Source organism: Rhinolophus sinicus, linkage group LG10, assembly GCF_036562045.2.
Source record: "Rhinolophus sinicus isolate RSC01 linkage group LG10, ASM3656204v1, whole genome shotgun sequence".
In the NCBI taxonomy this organism is placed as follows: Eukaryota; Metazoa; Chordata; class Mammalia; order Chiroptera; family Rhinolophidae; genus Rhinolophus; species Rhinolophus sinicus.
Genome location: NC_133759.1, coordinates 49,304,133 through 49,321,724, shown reverse-complemented (window position 1 = coordinate 49,321,724; position 17,592 = coordinate 49,304,133). Strand labels below are relative to the sequence as shown.

Below are 17,592 nucleotides of genomic sequence, written 5' to 3'. Positions count from 1 at the left end.
TGTAATTTGGGGGCAAATCCCATTGTAGTGAATTTCCAGGAATCCTGGGTCTAATTTGTTGTATCAAATGTGACCTGCAATAACTCAGTCTCAGGTTGGAGTGAGAGAGACCATTTGTCATACAAAGGTACCCATTATTATATGTTTCAAACTGTCTAGAGTTAAAAAAAAAAAACACAAAAAAAACCATATACTGGCAGATGTAAAATAAATAAATACATGCATATAACTATATATGAATTTATATACAAAAGGGAGATAGTAAATATATCTATCCAACATTATTTATGTATCATGTGTCAAAATACTAGTTATAAACTATTAACAACCTTTAGGAGACAATATTATAAATTGAGCTTTTAAGGTAAAAACTGCTACAAAGTATTGCCACTGAAGAACTGAACAAAATATCTTCAAATCATAAAAGGAGAAACACAGAAATAAGTATTCCTCTTACCAGTGGTCTGAGTTCTGGATGCGTCAGGATATATCCATTATTTGTGATTGCAAAGGCATAACCGTGAATCCCTAACTGTAAGAGGAAGTGAGAAAGAAACCTTCATTAGCTTGCTCCCTGGTGAATTCACAAAGCATAAAGCAGCCCGACATTTAGTAATTTACAGCTTAAACTTGGCATTCATAACCCTTATCAGCACAATATTTCATTAAAATGAATGCAAGGCACTGATCCTTGACATTTGGTGGAAATGAAGACCTGTCACAGTATAAGCTCAGCAAATAGCACAATTTAAAATGTCACATCCCCATGTTGGCATCCAAAGGCCTTACTTTGATTTATTTAAAACAAAAACAATTACATTAAAAAAAAAAGAAAAAAAAAAAGAAAATGGCTAATGTTTCTGGAAAGACGCTGTGCCCAAGTGAATAGAATTTTATCAACCTCAGTGTCTTCTCTCTACCTTTCTAAGGAAAGAGGGGGGCCTGACTCTGATTCACATCCAGGCTTCCTATAATTCCACACCCATACGGGCCATCTCAAACCTGCACTCTCCCAGGCAGTCATTTTTCATAATTCTTCAAGGATAAGAGTGTCCCTCCCCCCAGCCTACGGAGGAGCCTGCCAACCCCTTTTATATCCTTTCCTCTTTAAATTGTGAGGGTGCCAAGCTTTTCCATGCATGCTTCCATCGACACAAAGCCTGGGTAATTTTCGATACAGAACCTCACTTAATTTATGTTTTCTGACTAAATGGGACTATGGGAAATACTTTGAGAGCAATGAAATGTTTTATTAGCTTTAAAAAGTATGTAATCAAATTTAACACTGCACTTATTTAAATAATAATCCCAGCTTTTTGACAATATTTCTATTACACAGTTGACTGCACCCATTGGCTACAATAAATTTACCTACAAATCATTCATGTATTAAAATGGCCTCTGGCATAAAACTCATACTGATCTCTCCCTCTCTGAAGAAAGAAAATGTAACCCACTTTTGCCAGAGCAGTGAAAGGGGAGAAGAAAAAAAAAAATCCTCTATTTTTTTCTGACAAGTTATTTCATAGTTCTGAGCCTTCACTGTTACTTTTCTTTAAAATTCTCTGCCACTCACATTCTTGACTATGATACTATTATATGATCCAGACAACAGAGTTTACAAACCAAGAATGACCCTGTCTGCTTCTTAGCTTAACGAATTTAACACCGACAATTAAAAGTTTCCCTTGCATTACACAAAGCAAATATGCACATGGTAGTCAAGGGCAACCGATGTTTTCTCCTGGAGTTACCTTGCACAGCAAGTTTTAATAAGAGTCTACTTGACTCCAATGATAAAAGTATATTTCGTTATGCTGTGAAAGATAAACCAGAGATTTCCTATCCTTTGAGATGTATATCGTCTCTTTCATCCTGTCTCTTGGAAAAATGTCAGACACAGTAAACACTGCATTAATTACCATTACTGTGTTCCTGTCTAATACAAACTGGAGGGGTCAAAAAGGACTTGGAGAGTCTGACTTTTTCCATTCAAGGCAAAAGTGGTATTTGATTGGAAATTCGAACTCAAAATGAGACCAAATGATATTTTACAGTCAGCTAATGCAGTCAGTGCGTTCTGAAGGAACACTACTTCAGTTCTTGGCTTGCTTACGGGAAGTAAGACTTAAGAGAAGGTAGGGTTCCTTGCATATGCTCCCTTAATGCCCTTTCCTTTTCCTATATAGCATTTATCAAAATGATAATAATCAATTATTTGTGAGTTAGATTATAATAAGTAATCAAGGAATCAGTCAAAGCCTTTGGTTATTTAATGCCTGTCTCCCCATCAGAATATAAGTTCCACGATGACCAAGGTCATGCCATGTGGTTAAAACTATGTGGCGGGGTGGTTGGGATGGAAGAAAGAGGATGGGGGAAGGAAAAAGAGGAAAAGGAGGGAGCAGGGAAACAATAAAAGACATTGAATTGAATGCAGATCCTCCAAGGCTAACCCGAACTCTGCTTCGTCCCCTGGAAACGCAGAGGCTAAGCTGACCTTCCCACCAACGTCCTATGCTTATTGTTTAAATGCCATTTCCACTTCCTTGCTGCTCCTTTATGCCTCAGCCTACTAGGATCTCCCTTTGCTGTCCCCTCCCCACCCCCACCTGCCAAGATGCCACTGGAACACCTTTCTCTACTGTTGCCAGTGGCCTCCTAATTACCAAGCCCTATAGAAAACTCTCTCTTGCATCTTCCCGGTTGTATTAGCCAACTGCACCCTCTTCCTTTACACTCTTCATTCCCTCAGCTTCCAGACTCCACACGCCTGGGTTTGCTCCTTTTCATAGGATTCTCATAGGAGTGTTGTCTCCCCCAGTAAGTTTCAGCAGCCACCTGGATGCTGTTGATCTCCAGGTCTGTGGTCCAGCCTTGGCCTCGCCCCTCAGTGGCAGATGCACGTATCCAACTGCATGTCAGTCAGCTCCACCTGGGTATCCCTCAGGCTGTTGGACTCTCCTGGTCCATCATGGCAGCGCTTCCCTCAGCACGGCTCTTTCTGCTCTTCTCTCTCTGTCGGTGGCACTACCACCTGCCCACACTCCCAAGTTCGATATGACAGCGTCATCCTTAGACTTCTTTCTTTCATCCCCAACTTCTTGATCCAAGTAATCACTAATTTTTCTTCCAGAAATTACTCAGCTTCAACTTGGCTTCCCCACCCTACCATCCGTGAAGACTTAATGTAATAGATTTCCACAATGGTGCTAACTGCTCTTCCTGCCTCAAAGGTCAGCCCCATTGAAGTCATCTTCCAGATCAAAGTCAAAGATACCTCTGGCTCTGTTGCCCCCTGTGTAAAATCCACTAAAGACCTCTTTCATGTGTAAGATAAAAATCCACGGGCCTGTCCATCAGGTGTCCCTGGGGTCTGGCTCCTACCTGGGCACCCAGTCTTACCTCCTTCCCCTCGTTGCCTCTCAGGGAACATGGCAGCAACAACAACCCCCCTGCAGTTTTCTCTCCTCCCAAGACCCTCACTCACACAGCACTAGCGGCCTAGAGCCCCGCTCCTTCCCATCTCCCCCTAGCTAATTCTCATCCATGCTGTAAGCTCAGCCTCAGGTTCATCACCTACAAAAAGGTTCTCCTGGTTCTCCCATTGTTTCTTCCTTTGCATACCATGTTTCCATAAAACCCCAAGATTTCTCCCACGACTACCTTCACTGTTATGCATGAAAACGCTACACCTGACTTCCCATCTCTCAGCCCAGCTGGCTGTCTTTCCTTCCCTTGCCTCATTCTAGATAAGGTAGTACCTCTCCCATCAGAACGGGCTTTGTGGGGAAGGAGCCATTTTACTGATCTTTGACTTCTACGTCCTTAGCATACTGTCTGGCACATGGCAGGGGCTGCGGTGAAGGTTTGTGTTTATTCAAGACAGTCTTCCCTTTACCCAATATTATTTAATTCATCTTTAAAGTCTGAACTACAGTAAGTATCAAAAGTGAGCCAAAAAGGAGAAGCTGACTTGCTATGGCAGGTGCATAGCCAGTTCTTCTCAAGCTATATCTGAGAAAGTCTTCCTGACGTTCAGAAACTATCTGGTTAAAATCCTTCCCGGGAGAACAATCTGAGAAAATGACATCAGAATTTTTTGTTGTTTGGTTGGTGACATATGGATATAACTTAATATAGATGTAAGAAGAGAAAGTCTGAGCAAATCTCAAAATACACTCGGTGGATGAATCTCTCAGAAAACCAAAAGCTTCTAATATGACAATGTCCAACATTTGCTTTTGGCCACAAATCAATATCCTGATGAAATCTCTAATTTTTATTTCATCTGAAATAGAACCAGTCTTCCTGTCCATTCTAATGTGCCGTTCCGTGGAGTAATAGAGAACAGATCGGACACGAGGCGTTCCAGCACTTGGGGCTGCCAGAGGCCTTCATCCTGAAGCATGGTCTCCCGGAGACCAGCAGTCTCGTGGTCCAACAGCTGGGAAGGAGGTGCTTCCCCTCCAAGTGCAGGGGCTTTGGGCTAATGAAGTGAACCCAATTATAAAATGGCTTGTTACCTTCACAGAGGCCATGGTGTCTGGAAATTATTGCTGGGGTGTCTGGAATTCTTAATAAAAATTACAGGAAGTCTGATTGCTTATGGGAAAAATCTATGAAGCTAAGGGAAAAGAAAGAATTCTATCTTCTGGGAAAACCCCAAGAGCCAAGAGCTGACTCATCTTTACAAGGTGTTAATCAGGAGGGAAAGGTGTGATCCCCACTCTCCTCCCTGCAGCGCGCCTCTCCTGGATGAGAGGGGCCTGTCCCGCCACGGCTGTCCCTGGCTGACAGGCACACCTTTTCCCAAGGCGTGTTATGGGAACCAGAGGCAGACTGACTGGGGTTTACGCATGTTCTATCTCTGTCTCCGGTTCCCGGCCTGACCCTTGGGAAAGCATAAAACAGAAGTGCCTGTATTTCAGGCATTGCTGCTTAAATTTCTGTAGTTGCTCTTCCTCTATTCTCTTGTTACACAGTGTTTCACTCATCATTCCCTAGATGAGTTACATTGAGAAAGTTATTTCAAGTTTCCTCAACTAAAAACGGGCCAAGCTGCACCTACTTCATGGGAGCACAATAAGGATTCCAAGGGAATCATGCACACAAAGCACTTTTACCATACCAGACACATAGTAAAAAGTTCAATACATGTTTTCTTGTTTTATTTTATTTGAACTCTTACTGTTATTGTTAATATTCTAACTATTATTTCAACTATGATGATGATTACTATTGTCATTTATTGTTCCTAATGGTTTTAGGGTAATAAATAGCAGCTAAAATCATGGCTTGCTAGCTGTGAGACTTGGTGAGATAGTTAAACTCTCTGTTTCTCAGTTTCTGTAGCTATAAAATGGGTGTAATGGCAGCGTCTACCTGTTATCACGTACAACACGGCCATAAAGAGCTGAGCTTCTGGTAGAGGAAGCTTTGAGAAATAGATCCACAGGGTAATTGGTATCAGTGCCATATTATGTTCATACTTTCTTGTTCTATTGGGCATATATCAAGTAGTGACATTGTACGTAGGTTTCCACATCTTCTCATGTGAAATAAGAGGCTTAAGAATTGCTTGGACTCATTCTGTAAGTGTAGGATACCCTTCCTCAGACAGTGAGCCTGCAGTTCTGGGCATGTAGGTCTGGGGACTTCAATGAAATGAAGTGCACCTCCTTCAGGGAGCTCACCTCTCTCCCTCAGCCCCTCTGCCTTCAGTCTCAGGGCAGTGATAGCATTTCCAGCACTTGATGATGTGGGTTTGGATCAACCAGATGTCCCATCGGGCCTCTGGAAACATAACCCCAACTGTGAAAGCCTTTGAGGTGGAAGAGGCTGGATGTCAGGGCCCTGGGTGGCAGTAGGAAGAAGGCCTTTCTCACCTCAAGAAACCAGAACAGGAGAGTTTTTGCTGGAGGCCACCTTTTATGAGCCTGGACACCTGATTTTAAGTTAGAGTTCATTTTTTTCTTTTCTTTCTTATGAAGGTGATTTTTGGACCAGACAGGAAGCACTGGGTGAAGTCAAATCCTCTGGGGACTCTGAGAAGCCTGGGCTGCCAGGTGGGGGTGCAGCACAGGCGTAGGGATGCTGGTGATGACACTGATGCCCAGACCGGAGGGGAGCCCCAGACAGCAGGGGTACCCACCACCTCAGGATGAACAACCCCCATGGTCCTCACTCTGCAGCCCTCCATCATCTTCTCCTGGACTGTTTTGATTTCTCAGGAAAAATAGAGTACAGAGCAAGATAATTTTAGGTGGCATATGGGTCTGGTATTAAACTTACTCTTAGTTACTGAGAGTCAGCCCTTTTAAAATGTCTTCTACCCTTCCAATTCTATCAAAAAGAAAGTTTCCATTTAATATACAGCTTTAACAGTCGCCTTTAATACTACCTTAAAGAGAACAGACTCAAATTCAGAAACAGATTACAAAGCAATCATTTAATGCTATTAGTTTTATGATTTTTTTTTTTTTTTACAATTATATCTATTATAATGGCAAATCACACTGGTTTTTCTTTTTAAATGGTGCTATGGTGTTTCCTATTAAAATCTATTGAAGTGAAGAAAGTTTTGAGCTGATTTACAAATGAAGTATTAAGTAAATAATGATACAGATGGTATATGAACACGGCAACAAATCACGAAGTGGTGTGTGAGTGGCTTACGTCAGTTCCAAGCACGTGGGTCTAGGACTCATATGGTCCTGGCTCAAAGTCCACTCACTACTTCCTACTCATGTGGCCCTGAGCTCTGTGAACACACTCCCTATGGACTTGCGTTTCCTTATGTGTAGAATGAGTACAACAGCACTGCACTGCTCTGACAAAGCTTTGCTAACATGAAGTGGGAAATGCATTCTGCACGGCGTCAAGTACCCGGCCAATGTTATCTGCTAATCCTGTACCACGAGGCGCCCTGTCTCGTGCTGCAAAATGGTGGTTTTTTTAAACAGCCATTTCTGCACCTCTCATTTTGCATCCAACCCCCTGTGGGGTGACCTGATCGCTTTGGCTGCAGCCATCCGTTCAGCTGACTTGCTTGGACAAGAGTTTGCTGTGATGCCTGGTGACTGGTTAATCCACTCCCTTGTTCTTAGTCCAACCCTCTGTCAAAAGGTACGCCTAGCCCTGTCATCCAACTTAAGAATCCTGCCTAATGCACATGACCTTGTATCATAAGCCTTTCCCCAGGCATTTTTAAAAGTCTTGGAAAACCCCATTTTTATTTTTTAATTAGTTTCAGGTGTACAAAGCAACATAATAGTTATATCCCCCCATAAGTGGTAGTCCCCCCATCTGAAAAACCCCATTTTTAAAGACGGCAGAGAATCCCAGCATGCACTCGCCTAGTCATTCAGTTAACCCATCATTCTTTGGGGCATTCTAGGTAGCACAGGCCGAGTGGCTATGAAGCCCACAGGTACCTGAACCCGGGATGGGAAAGGTTCAGCATCCCACGCGGACGAGGGCTGTGGGTACCAGGAGGCTGGAGGTCACGTTGAATGCCCTGTAAGCTGTTCTAAACTCCCAAAGCAGTGGCCTACCAAGGCCTGCTCTATCTTCTTTGTTCCAAAATTTCCTACTTCACCCCTTCAATCAGGTTCAAAGTTAAAAAGACAAACCAAAAAAACAAAACAAAACAAAAACAAACAAAAAAACACCTTATAATTCTCTTAGTTCTATGGATTTTAATTTAGCATTAAGAAAGAAATATTAATTTATACCTCATCACCTTTCAAGATAGAGGGAATACTCATTCAATAGAGTCAGAGGCCATTTTTCTTTGTGCCTCATTGGGTTTCTGCTAAGAGGTAACAGATGTTAGAGGGTCCACAGACTGGGGTGAGTCAGGAGACCATCAGAGAAGTTAGACCCGCGTAGACCTGTATAGACCTACTTAGATCTTCACAGACTGTTACTGTTTTTTTTGTTTGTTTGTTTTTGTTTTTGTTTTAAGCATGCCAGAAAGAGAGTAGAAGGGTAGAACGGCCTCTTTACTTTGTGTTTTTATCATTACTATGGCAGGTTGTAATGTCCAAGATAATTTATCTTGGACATTTGGCGCTTGACTATTAAATAAATGATGCAGTACCTTGTATTTGGGGATGGTCTTCAGAAGCTCTTTCACTGGGACATCTGTGCCAACCACGCCCAGAAGAATGCCCTTTGATCTCTGTTGAAAACAAACATTAAACAAAACAATAGTAAGTTAATTGGGTAGAAAAAGTAGAACCTTGTGAGAAGCCACATCCCACAGATCACTGTCTGATGCCTTCTCCAAACGAACAGAGGTTGAGGATTAACCCAAATCTCCTAGAGGAAGCTTCTTCTATTCCCACCCCCCAAAAAATGTATTACTAGACAAGAATGGCAGCTTCTCAGGCCAAACATTAACAACTACAATCTAAACACACCCATACCAAGAAGCTAGTTTTCTTCTGTCTGCTGAAAATAAAGAATGGACGTGCAGAAGCACTAAAGTTTCAGCAGCTAAGGACTGCGATCATTAATCAGTTTCTCTTATGGAAGCTTTCTACAGGAAAGACTTATAGTGTGTTAACTGCTTTCTCAATTTACACTGCCATCTGGTGCCCAGGAGAGAGAGACTAAATAGTCAGAGAAAGAAGAAAATAATCCTAACAGTTTTAGCAGTCAGTTGAAACCAAGAACTAAGGTGAAGGAATAGGCCTCTGGGGTCCCAGTTTCCAAGGTCAACGTGATGTGCTGAAACTGTCCGATACCAGAAATGCCTTCCCGAAGACGCTATGTGCTACTATTTGCTATTATTCATTGTTTTACCCACATTCAAGTCCACCCAGAACCTCACACTGTGACTGTGTCTGGAAAAAGCGTTATTGCAGGTGTAATTAGTTAAGGATCTCGAGCTCTGAAATCATCCTGGATTTAGGATGGGCCCTATATCCAACGACTGGTGTCCTTATAAGAAGAGGAGAGGATAGAGACACGTGAGAGAAAAAGGTCATGTGAAGACTGAGGCAAAGATTGGAGTTGTGCTGCCAGAAGCCAAGGGAAGTCTGGGGCCATGGAAGAGGCAGAGAAGGATTCTTCCCTAGAGCCTTCAGAGGAAGCATGGCCCTGCTGACACCTTGATTTTGGACTTCTAGCCTCCAGAATTGTAAGAACAAACGTCTATTGTTTTAAGCCACCCTGTTTGTGGCACTTTGTTGCCACAGCCCTAGGAAGCTAACACAACGCTGTTAACTATAAATCATAGAACAGCTGTCCACCATAATCCAGGATTCTTCCTGTGGTTTACCTTCCTCTGGTTATTGAACACTTCAATTTTGGAAAAGTGATGCACATTGTAAAACGATGCCTGCTTACGTTCCTCTCATCTGTGCTTGAGTTCATGATTCTAACAGAAGGATTAGACATGAGGAGAAATTATATACCTTCTATCCTTAAAATAAATGAATAAAGGTCACCAGAACTTGAGTCAGAAGGGGTCTCAGAAAACAACCCTCCTAAAGCATCGAGCAGGAAGCACAGCCACTGTACTCACGGTTTCGTTCTGCTTACTAAACACGGGCATGGCGACAGTGGTCATCAGGACCAGGCCCTGATCATCGGCCAGCTGGATGGAGAGAGAAAAGCCAGTTACCTGAGAATGATCTAAAAACCACAGGGTGGGAGGCCATCCTCCCTGTCTTATCCTTTCCTCACCGGGGGTTATTGGGAATGGACCAGTGCCCACTAGAGCCTTTGGCTCGAGAAAGTATAATGTCCCTTCACCCTGACCTGAAGGTGAGGATCCCAGCCCCTGGTTGGGGAAACAAAGTCAGTCGCCATCAGTCACTCCAGCTGATATGGTTACTACATTCAGCCGTATTGGTTCAAATAAAGCCTTGTTGGAGCTTCGTTAATTCATTTTATTTTATTAACATAGATTAATTTTATATTTTTACTCTGCAGACATTTATGTTCAATGTGTGCAATGTTAATGCTTCTCCTTAATCTGAAAATTAAGGATCAGAAAGCATGAGTGTAAGGGGTCTTATGAGTTGTCCCTGCTGAGAACAATGGAATCTGGAAACATTTATTCTCCTCAATGTAGTTGAGTCAAGACTTTTTTGGACCTCTACGGATCTTTGCATGCCAGTCCCAGATGAAAAACAAACAACACAGAAATACAAAAATAACTTGATCATCCAATCCCTAAAATCACTGCTAAGAAACTAAACATTTCTCATGGAAGAACAACCCTTGATATATTGCACACAAAACACTTCTGTAACCTTTTGAGTCGCATACAAATGCATCGAGACCCACCATCTTATCTGCTTTTCACACAGTGTTGGGAGACAGACAAGGACCCCTACTCCACCTCAATAACAAATGAGGAAACAGACTTCTAGACCACAGCAGGCTTTGGTCCAAGACAAACCTGGTTCTAATTCTCAGCTTTGAATCTTTGTTATCTGTGTGAGCTAAGCCTCCATGTTCTCAGATAATATAATCCCAGTAATTCCCCAGCATTGTTGCCATGATGATAGAATGTGAAACTGTCCAGCATGGTACCTGGCATAAGAAGGTGCTCAAAGGATGCTAGTTTCCTTCCCCTGCCTTTAAGGTCACATGGCTAGTCAATAGCAGAGTCCAAAGTGAAATCAAGGCACTGCTGTGAGGAACCCACACTGGCCTGGCATGTCTGGGGGGAGAGGGATCCTTTCTGTTTACATAGCCCACTGAAGCCTCATGGGAAGCAATTTGTGAAGGAGAATCCACTGTCTTCAGTCTAGAGAGTTTTCTGATGTTTAGGTACTTCTCCATAGCTTTAATTCCACAACAAAATCAGGCGCTGCTCCCTCAGTCTTTTTGGACAGAGGCATTATAAAGAGAAGATCCTAAAATCTAGAACCCCCCCATGGACTGAAGTCCCCCTGGATGGGCTGGCCTCTTGAGGAAAGGTTATTAAACTCAGTCCATCATCCACCATTCTTGCTCTTCCCGTAGATTCTTCGAGCTACTGGCCCTCACTACTCATAGTGTAGTACGTAGAATAGCAGCACTTGAGTGCATTAGAAATGTATAATCCCAAGCCCCACTCGAGGCCCTCTGAGTCAAATCTTTATTTTAATAATTAGTATATTAAAACTTGAGAAGCACCATTGTAGCATAATCCTTGCCACCCTCAATCATCAGAATACCTAAGGAGAAGCTTGTAGTAGTTGGGGAAACGTGTAACAGGAATAGAGGGGTCGTGTTTTTATGAGTTTTACATCCACATCAAGATGGGCCTACATTCCCCCATGAGAAATATGCGAGATGAGGCAAAAACCTCATGGTCCCTCAAGAACTGAGGATTCATGGTGTGATGGTTAATTTTCTGTGTCGACTTGGCCTGGCCATGGTGCCGAACTGTTTGGTCAAACACCAGTCTGAATGTTAATGGAGATTTTCTCATGAATTTCTAGATATGATTAACATTTAAATCAGTAGACACTGATAAAGCAGGTTACCCTTCTGTCCCCTCCACAATGTAGGTGTGTCTTACTCAGTCAGTCCAAGGTCTTAAGAGAAAACACCGATGCCCTAAGGAAGAAGGAATTCTGCTTCCAGACTGCCTCCAGACTCAAGACTGCAACCTCAACTTTTCCTGGATTTCCAGCCTGCCCTACAGATTTCAGACATGTCAGCCCCCATGATTCTGTGAGGTAATTCCTTAAAATCTCTCTCTCTCTCTCTCTCTCTCTCTCTCTCTCTCTCTCTGTCTCTCTTTCTCTCTCAATAAATATGCAAAGAAAATGATATAGAAAAAATATATACATATATGTCTCCTATCATTCTATTTCTCTGGAGAACCTTTACTAATACATGTGGCAATTATGTAATTTATTATTTGGGGCAGCCTAATTTGGATGGCAGATTAAAAAAACAAAACTTTATCATAATATTAATAATTAAATAAAATTAACTATGAGATGATGCTGATAGTTATTATTGCCAACCAGTGTGTGAAAACATGGTTCCAACATCTTGCTAAAATACATGAAGTATAATATGGCTGCCACTGAGGGCATGCAAGGCCATTTTCAAAGGCACAACAAACCCACAGTAAACATTTCTCTCAGAATCAAACGTGTCCCCACATTCTGACTCGTTATGTAATCTTACTGCTATAAAGAAAACTGATTTGAGCTGATCCATAACCCTGGGCAACTTCCGCTTTGCAACTCAAATCGAAATTTCAAGCAATGCCAACAAGTATCATGAATGAAATCAAAACATATGATTGACAATAAGAAATGTAGCTTTTTTCTTATAACCAGTAAAAATAAATTATAAATCATTGGTCATTAATCTGGCACAAACATAAGATCATGAGAAGCTAACTTCCAAATATTAAGCCATAATATAGTGACAACTCCATTCTGGGGTTAATTCCAAATGTAATTACTGCATCATGACCTAAAAAAAAAAAAATTCCCATAATATTACATTTGTACTGAAACCATTCATTTGTAACCAGCCCCAGGTAAACAGAGGAAATGCAGTGAGCTCAGTCTAACTACTATGCTATGAGCTCACCTGCTCTCCTACGGGCAGTTCTGGGCCAGATTGGGACTGGCTTGGCCGGAACCCTAATCTGTACCTGCCTGACGTATAAGCTTACCAGTATGGCCACGAGGGCTGGCAGGGACCTGGAAATAGCACTTGCACAACATAAAGATGCCCTTCTGTACCCACCAGCTCCATCTTTCCCAGTCTCCACAGGTCTGGGTTCTGTGAACCTTAAACACTTCATGGAGAACGAACATCAATTTGAAAGTTAATTTGCACTGTAAGTACTTTATGATCGAAAGGCATTTTGTACTCCTGCCATAGGAAAGAGCAGCCAGTGGCAAAAGTTTTTTTTTTTTTTTTCAGACCACCAAGCAGAAGTTATGCAGTCAACCACAGCCAGACACACTCTGTCCCCAAACACTAGGGGGTCCCTGCTTTTCTGTGGCCCCTTAACCTGTAGCAGCTGCTGAGGCAAGAGCTGCTTATGATTCATACATGTTGCTTCCAAGAAAAACGCAGACGTAGAGTCAACAGTCATTTTCTAAAGGGTAGAAATGGGAGCGGGGGGGATCACCATGGTCCATCTGGGCAAAATCCCATTAACGTAAGTCCAAGTAGGAATCCTAAAATGAACTGCCATTCAATTACACTTGCCCAGGCTTTGAACAGGCCTCCAAAATGCGTGGTTGTGGTGCTCTGCTGTATAATACGTGTATATTATGCCATTTCCTTCATTTCCTATGCTACATAATGGGGACCATTCTGGTATCAAAGGAAATGATGAATAATAATACCGAACACCTGGTTTATAAAACACAAACTTGCTCAACAGATTGACTGCTTCCTGTTAGCTTCCCAAGTTAATCATACATGTGCTCTCATATGAATATGCATTTAGATTCATGTGTGAGGTACACACCATGATGCCAAGCCTCTCATTCTAATGCTCGATGAGTTGCCCACTGATGACACTAGTTGGCAATGCAGACGGCTTTCAGGTGTGGCCCCAGATAGGGTAACAGCACATTTGTGGGGTTTGCTGCTGGCCTCGTCATTATTATTCATTGATTCCTTTGATAAACATTCTTTGAGCATCAGCTGTGTGCCAAGTTCCATGCCACGTTCTGGAAGACAACTAGCAATCAGACACAGGTCTTACCCCAAAGAACCCCAAGTCCTTTAGGGAAGACAGAAAAGCTAAGGAGGCAGATGCAGAGGGCGGTTGGGGTGGGTACACTGGCTCTCATTACAGAGGAGATATCTTCTTCAGGACTAGCTTGAACCAAAGTAAAAAAAAACTGTATTTACTGATATGTGTCAGAGGTTATGCGACAGGTTCAGAATTCTTCCTGAAAGTCAGCTTATCGACATCAGGCATAAGTTCCCTGCTGCACTGCAGTCTCATCCACAGGTTTTATACTTAAGAATAGTTATGAATGGTACCATGCAGGGAAACATTTTTAAAAATTGCCCTGCATCCTTCTTCTCTTCTTTTTCAAATAGTACCTCCTTCTTTTAGGGAAATCCTCTTCAGCCCTTCCACACACAAGTTCTCTTGGCAGCTAAACTCTTCCATCCTGCATACGGTTGGGCATTAAACCCAGGTTGAGCCAACCAGAGCACGACACACACACACACACACACACACACACACACACACACGCATGCGTCCTGCCCAGACCACACTGATTAATTTATTAATTAGTCACATAATTCAAGATAGGCTACCTGTTTTTTTTTCCTTTTTTCCTACCTGTAGCAAATAGGGAAAACTCTCTATTCTCTTTTGTGTACAATCTTAGGAATGTAAGCCTGACAACCTTGTCCGCTCCCCACAGAGCAGTGACTGGGAAAATAAATAAAGCCAACCAAGAGATAGGAGGAAAGGGGTGTGTGTGTGTGTGTGTGTGTGTGTGATGAAGGAGAAGGAGAGGGAGGGGCAGAGAGGGAGAAGAAGGAAGAGAAAGAGGGAGGGAGGGTACCAGTCCCTAGATACCTTTGCCTCTAAGATCAGCTCTACCCATGTTTTTTCCCTATTATTGAGTTATTTGAGGCAGTAAGTGATTTTTCGTTTTCCCCAAATGAGCATGGATTGGATTTTCAACTCTTACAACAGAAGAGTCCTGATTTGTACAAGTGTCAGTATCAGCCATAAGGACCCAGGTAGCTCTAGATATCCCTGGAGAGGGCCACAAGTGCCACATGCCACCCACACAGGGGGGCACAGCTGAGGCCAGAAAGGCCAAAGGGAAAATGGCTCCAACATTCCTAAGGTGAGTGGTTGTGTGTCCTTCCCACCAGGCAAGAAATTTAGGTACCCCCAAAGTACCCAAATACTACATGGCAATAGATAGTAATTTGGGGCAATGGCGACTCTTTAGGATTGCATGAAAAACCAGTCATTAGAACTTTGTGTAAAACCTTCATAATAAATAGAAGTTTTTCTTCTTTGAAAAAAGAGCCTGAGCTAGAAGTCACAGAACCAGTCTTCTTTGGACTGCACCAGGGCAGAGATGTACGAAAACGCAGGAAAGAGGACAGGAAGGGAGACCGGTTGCAAGCACTGCCAGTATCCCAGCAGGCCCCGCTACACTGGGGCTAGTTGTGGCTACAGTGCTGCTACCTTTGAAGGGCACCTGCTATGATAGCTTCTTCACATCTCCAATTGAGGGAGCTTGCCAGGGCCGGTGGCAGGATCCTCTGTTTCTCCTGCTGCTGGAGGCTCCTGCGGGTGAGGGCCCAACCCCAGAGAAAGGAGGCAAGCTGGATGCCAGACCCTGAGCAGATATTTGAGTTAAGGGCAGCATGTCTGGCACCCCAATTGAGGGCTAGCAGGTGGTTTTCAGCAGAGCCTCCTGCCAGATCTGCTTAGGCCTGGAGGCTTGTGCTCCAAGAGAAGGTTGGGCATAAACAGGGAACTCAGCTCAGGAAGAGACGGGCTCTAAGCCAAGAACAAAGGCCAGCTCATTAACTCTCCTCAAATATCAGATTTCTTCTCTACTTTGCTTCTCTTACGTTTCCTTTTCTTTTCTTATTAAAGTTGATCAACATATTGACTACTTTAACAGAGGACATCATATAAATGTATAACATAATAAATATTTGTGTATATATTGTGTATATAATATATATGTGTGTATATATTATATATAATTTGCGAGCACACAGCTGTATTTTTGCTGGGTCTTCCTTCTAACAACTGGTGTGAACACCAACTTGCACTCCATGAAAAGACATTGCCACCTTCTAGTGGCAGTTGGGGTAAATTGCAGGCATAAGGTCCTGGGAGATAAGCCATTTTGAGAGTATAGCCTTACCAATAAAAAGGTATTTAAATGGCAGCCAGTGTCACTTAATTCCCCTCCAGTGGAAGCAAAGACAGGTTGTTCAACTGTTGGTTCTGTCAATAACCTTTGCTTTGATAGGAAAAGTATAGTACAATGAGGTGGGAAAACACATCTGAGAACATTTTTAAATAGCAGATGGAACATTTTGAAAGAAGTACCATTGATTCTTTAAGGTATGTAGGATCTGGGAATGTGAGAGAGGAATGCAGGAAAAGAGATTCTTTTTTCTTGCACTTTCTCAAATATAGCTTGAACAGAAGGAAACTAACCCCTTGGCATTCTCTCCTTTCTCCATGAGCTGAAGTTTACCAATGACCTGGGAATCCCCAAAGGCCATTCTCTGGTATCACATGCCAAGGAGCAGTGGGCACAGAATGGAAACAGATGGCACCCATGTCTTCCAGTTTTCACACTCCATGGCAAGGAGAGAGCTGATAGTAGAAGGTCACGGCAATAACACTGTACAAATTAGTTGGTAAAAGCATCAGGGCAAAAAGGCTGGACACATAGATCTGGGAAAGGTGACATGAGCAGAATACATGGCTATGCAGAGACCCTCCTCCAAAAAATCCCTGGGCCTTCCCTCCTATTCCTAGACAAAAAAAGTCTTCTGTACCTACCCCTTTCAATGACCAATTCCTTCCCCTCCCCCATATCTTCCACTCCTTCTACTATTGCAACATCCCTTATCCTCAATACTGGAACAAGATATCAGGAAAAAATAATCTAGTAAAAACCAGACTCCATCTGTCTTAACTTTTTGGACTGGGTGTATGCAGAAGGACCTTTTTCTCTGGAGACACACCCTGGTGGAGATATAGACACTTTTCAGGAACTAACACAGGTGAAACCCACTGAAATGTGGAAAGTAAATCCTACTGGTGCATTTGATGCCTGAAAGGGAGCGCGGCATTATCCCATTGTCTGTTTGGCTAATGTTAACATTATCTGACTCCATGAATTTTACTCTCATTTAGATTTTTACAGCTGTTCGAGATAATCATGACATTTGCTGGCTGTTTCAATAGTGGTCAGTTTTAAACAAGAGGCTTTACACATGTATGCATATGTAAAAGTGAAAAAGGAAAGAAAGAATAACTTACTTCAATGATAAAATCAAAAGACTTATAAATCACCATTGGCTGAAGTGTATGTGTGTGTGTGTCTGTGTGTGTGTGTGTCTGTGTGTGTGTGTGTCTGTGTGTGTGTGTCTCATTGGTTTTTATTTATCTCTTTTCTGTATGGTGGAAGTTTTTAATAATAAGAACATTCCTGTAAATTCTCATCTACAGAAAGCATTGTATCAATAAAACCACCAACAGTATATGCTTGCCATAAATACTAATGCCTAAAAATAAATAATGATTGTAATTCTTTTTTAAAAGTCCTTTTTTGCATAAAGATCAAAATAGTCCTTTAAATGAACTATTTTAACATTTTCACATGAAACTGCTATCACAATAAAGTTTCCATATTCTTAGTTAAATGGATTATATTTGATTATCAATATTTTGGATATTCTTTATAGCAAGAGGTTTAGAAAAAGCAGGCATTATTATTTTTAATTGAAGAGCTGGTTCTTTCAATGTAAGCAATATGAATTGTCTGTCTTTTATAATACTACTCAGATGAACTGTTTCTCTTAAAAGCTAGACAAATTACAAACAACAATCATTATTTAGATTCCCATTTTGCACTGGCATTTTTC

General features: G+C 42.1%; 1 protein-coding gene across 3 annotated transcripts in view; it reads right to left on the bottom strand.

Moving 5' to 3' along the window:
* The window catches only part of CACNA2D3 (calcium voltage-gated channel auxiliary subunit alpha2delta 3), an 829,919-nt gene that overhangs the window by 206,428 nt on the left and 605,899 nt on the right, over positions 1-17,592 (bottom strand). For all 3 annotated transcript variants that reach the window (XR_002136724.2, XM_074313124.1, XM_074313125.1), the window contains 3 exons: positions 9,536-9,607; positions 8,105-8,185; positions 458-532 (listed from right to left, as the gene is read on the bottom strand). Coding sequence is in view for 2 of the 3 variants with exons in the window: in XM_074313124.1 (XP_074169225.1) it covers positions 458-532; positions 8,105-8,185; positions 9,536-9,607 (228 nt within the window). In the remaining variant the exon portion in view is untranslated. The remainder of the gene's footprint in view (positions 1-457; positions 533-8,104; positions 8,186-9,535; positions 9,608-17,592) is intronic.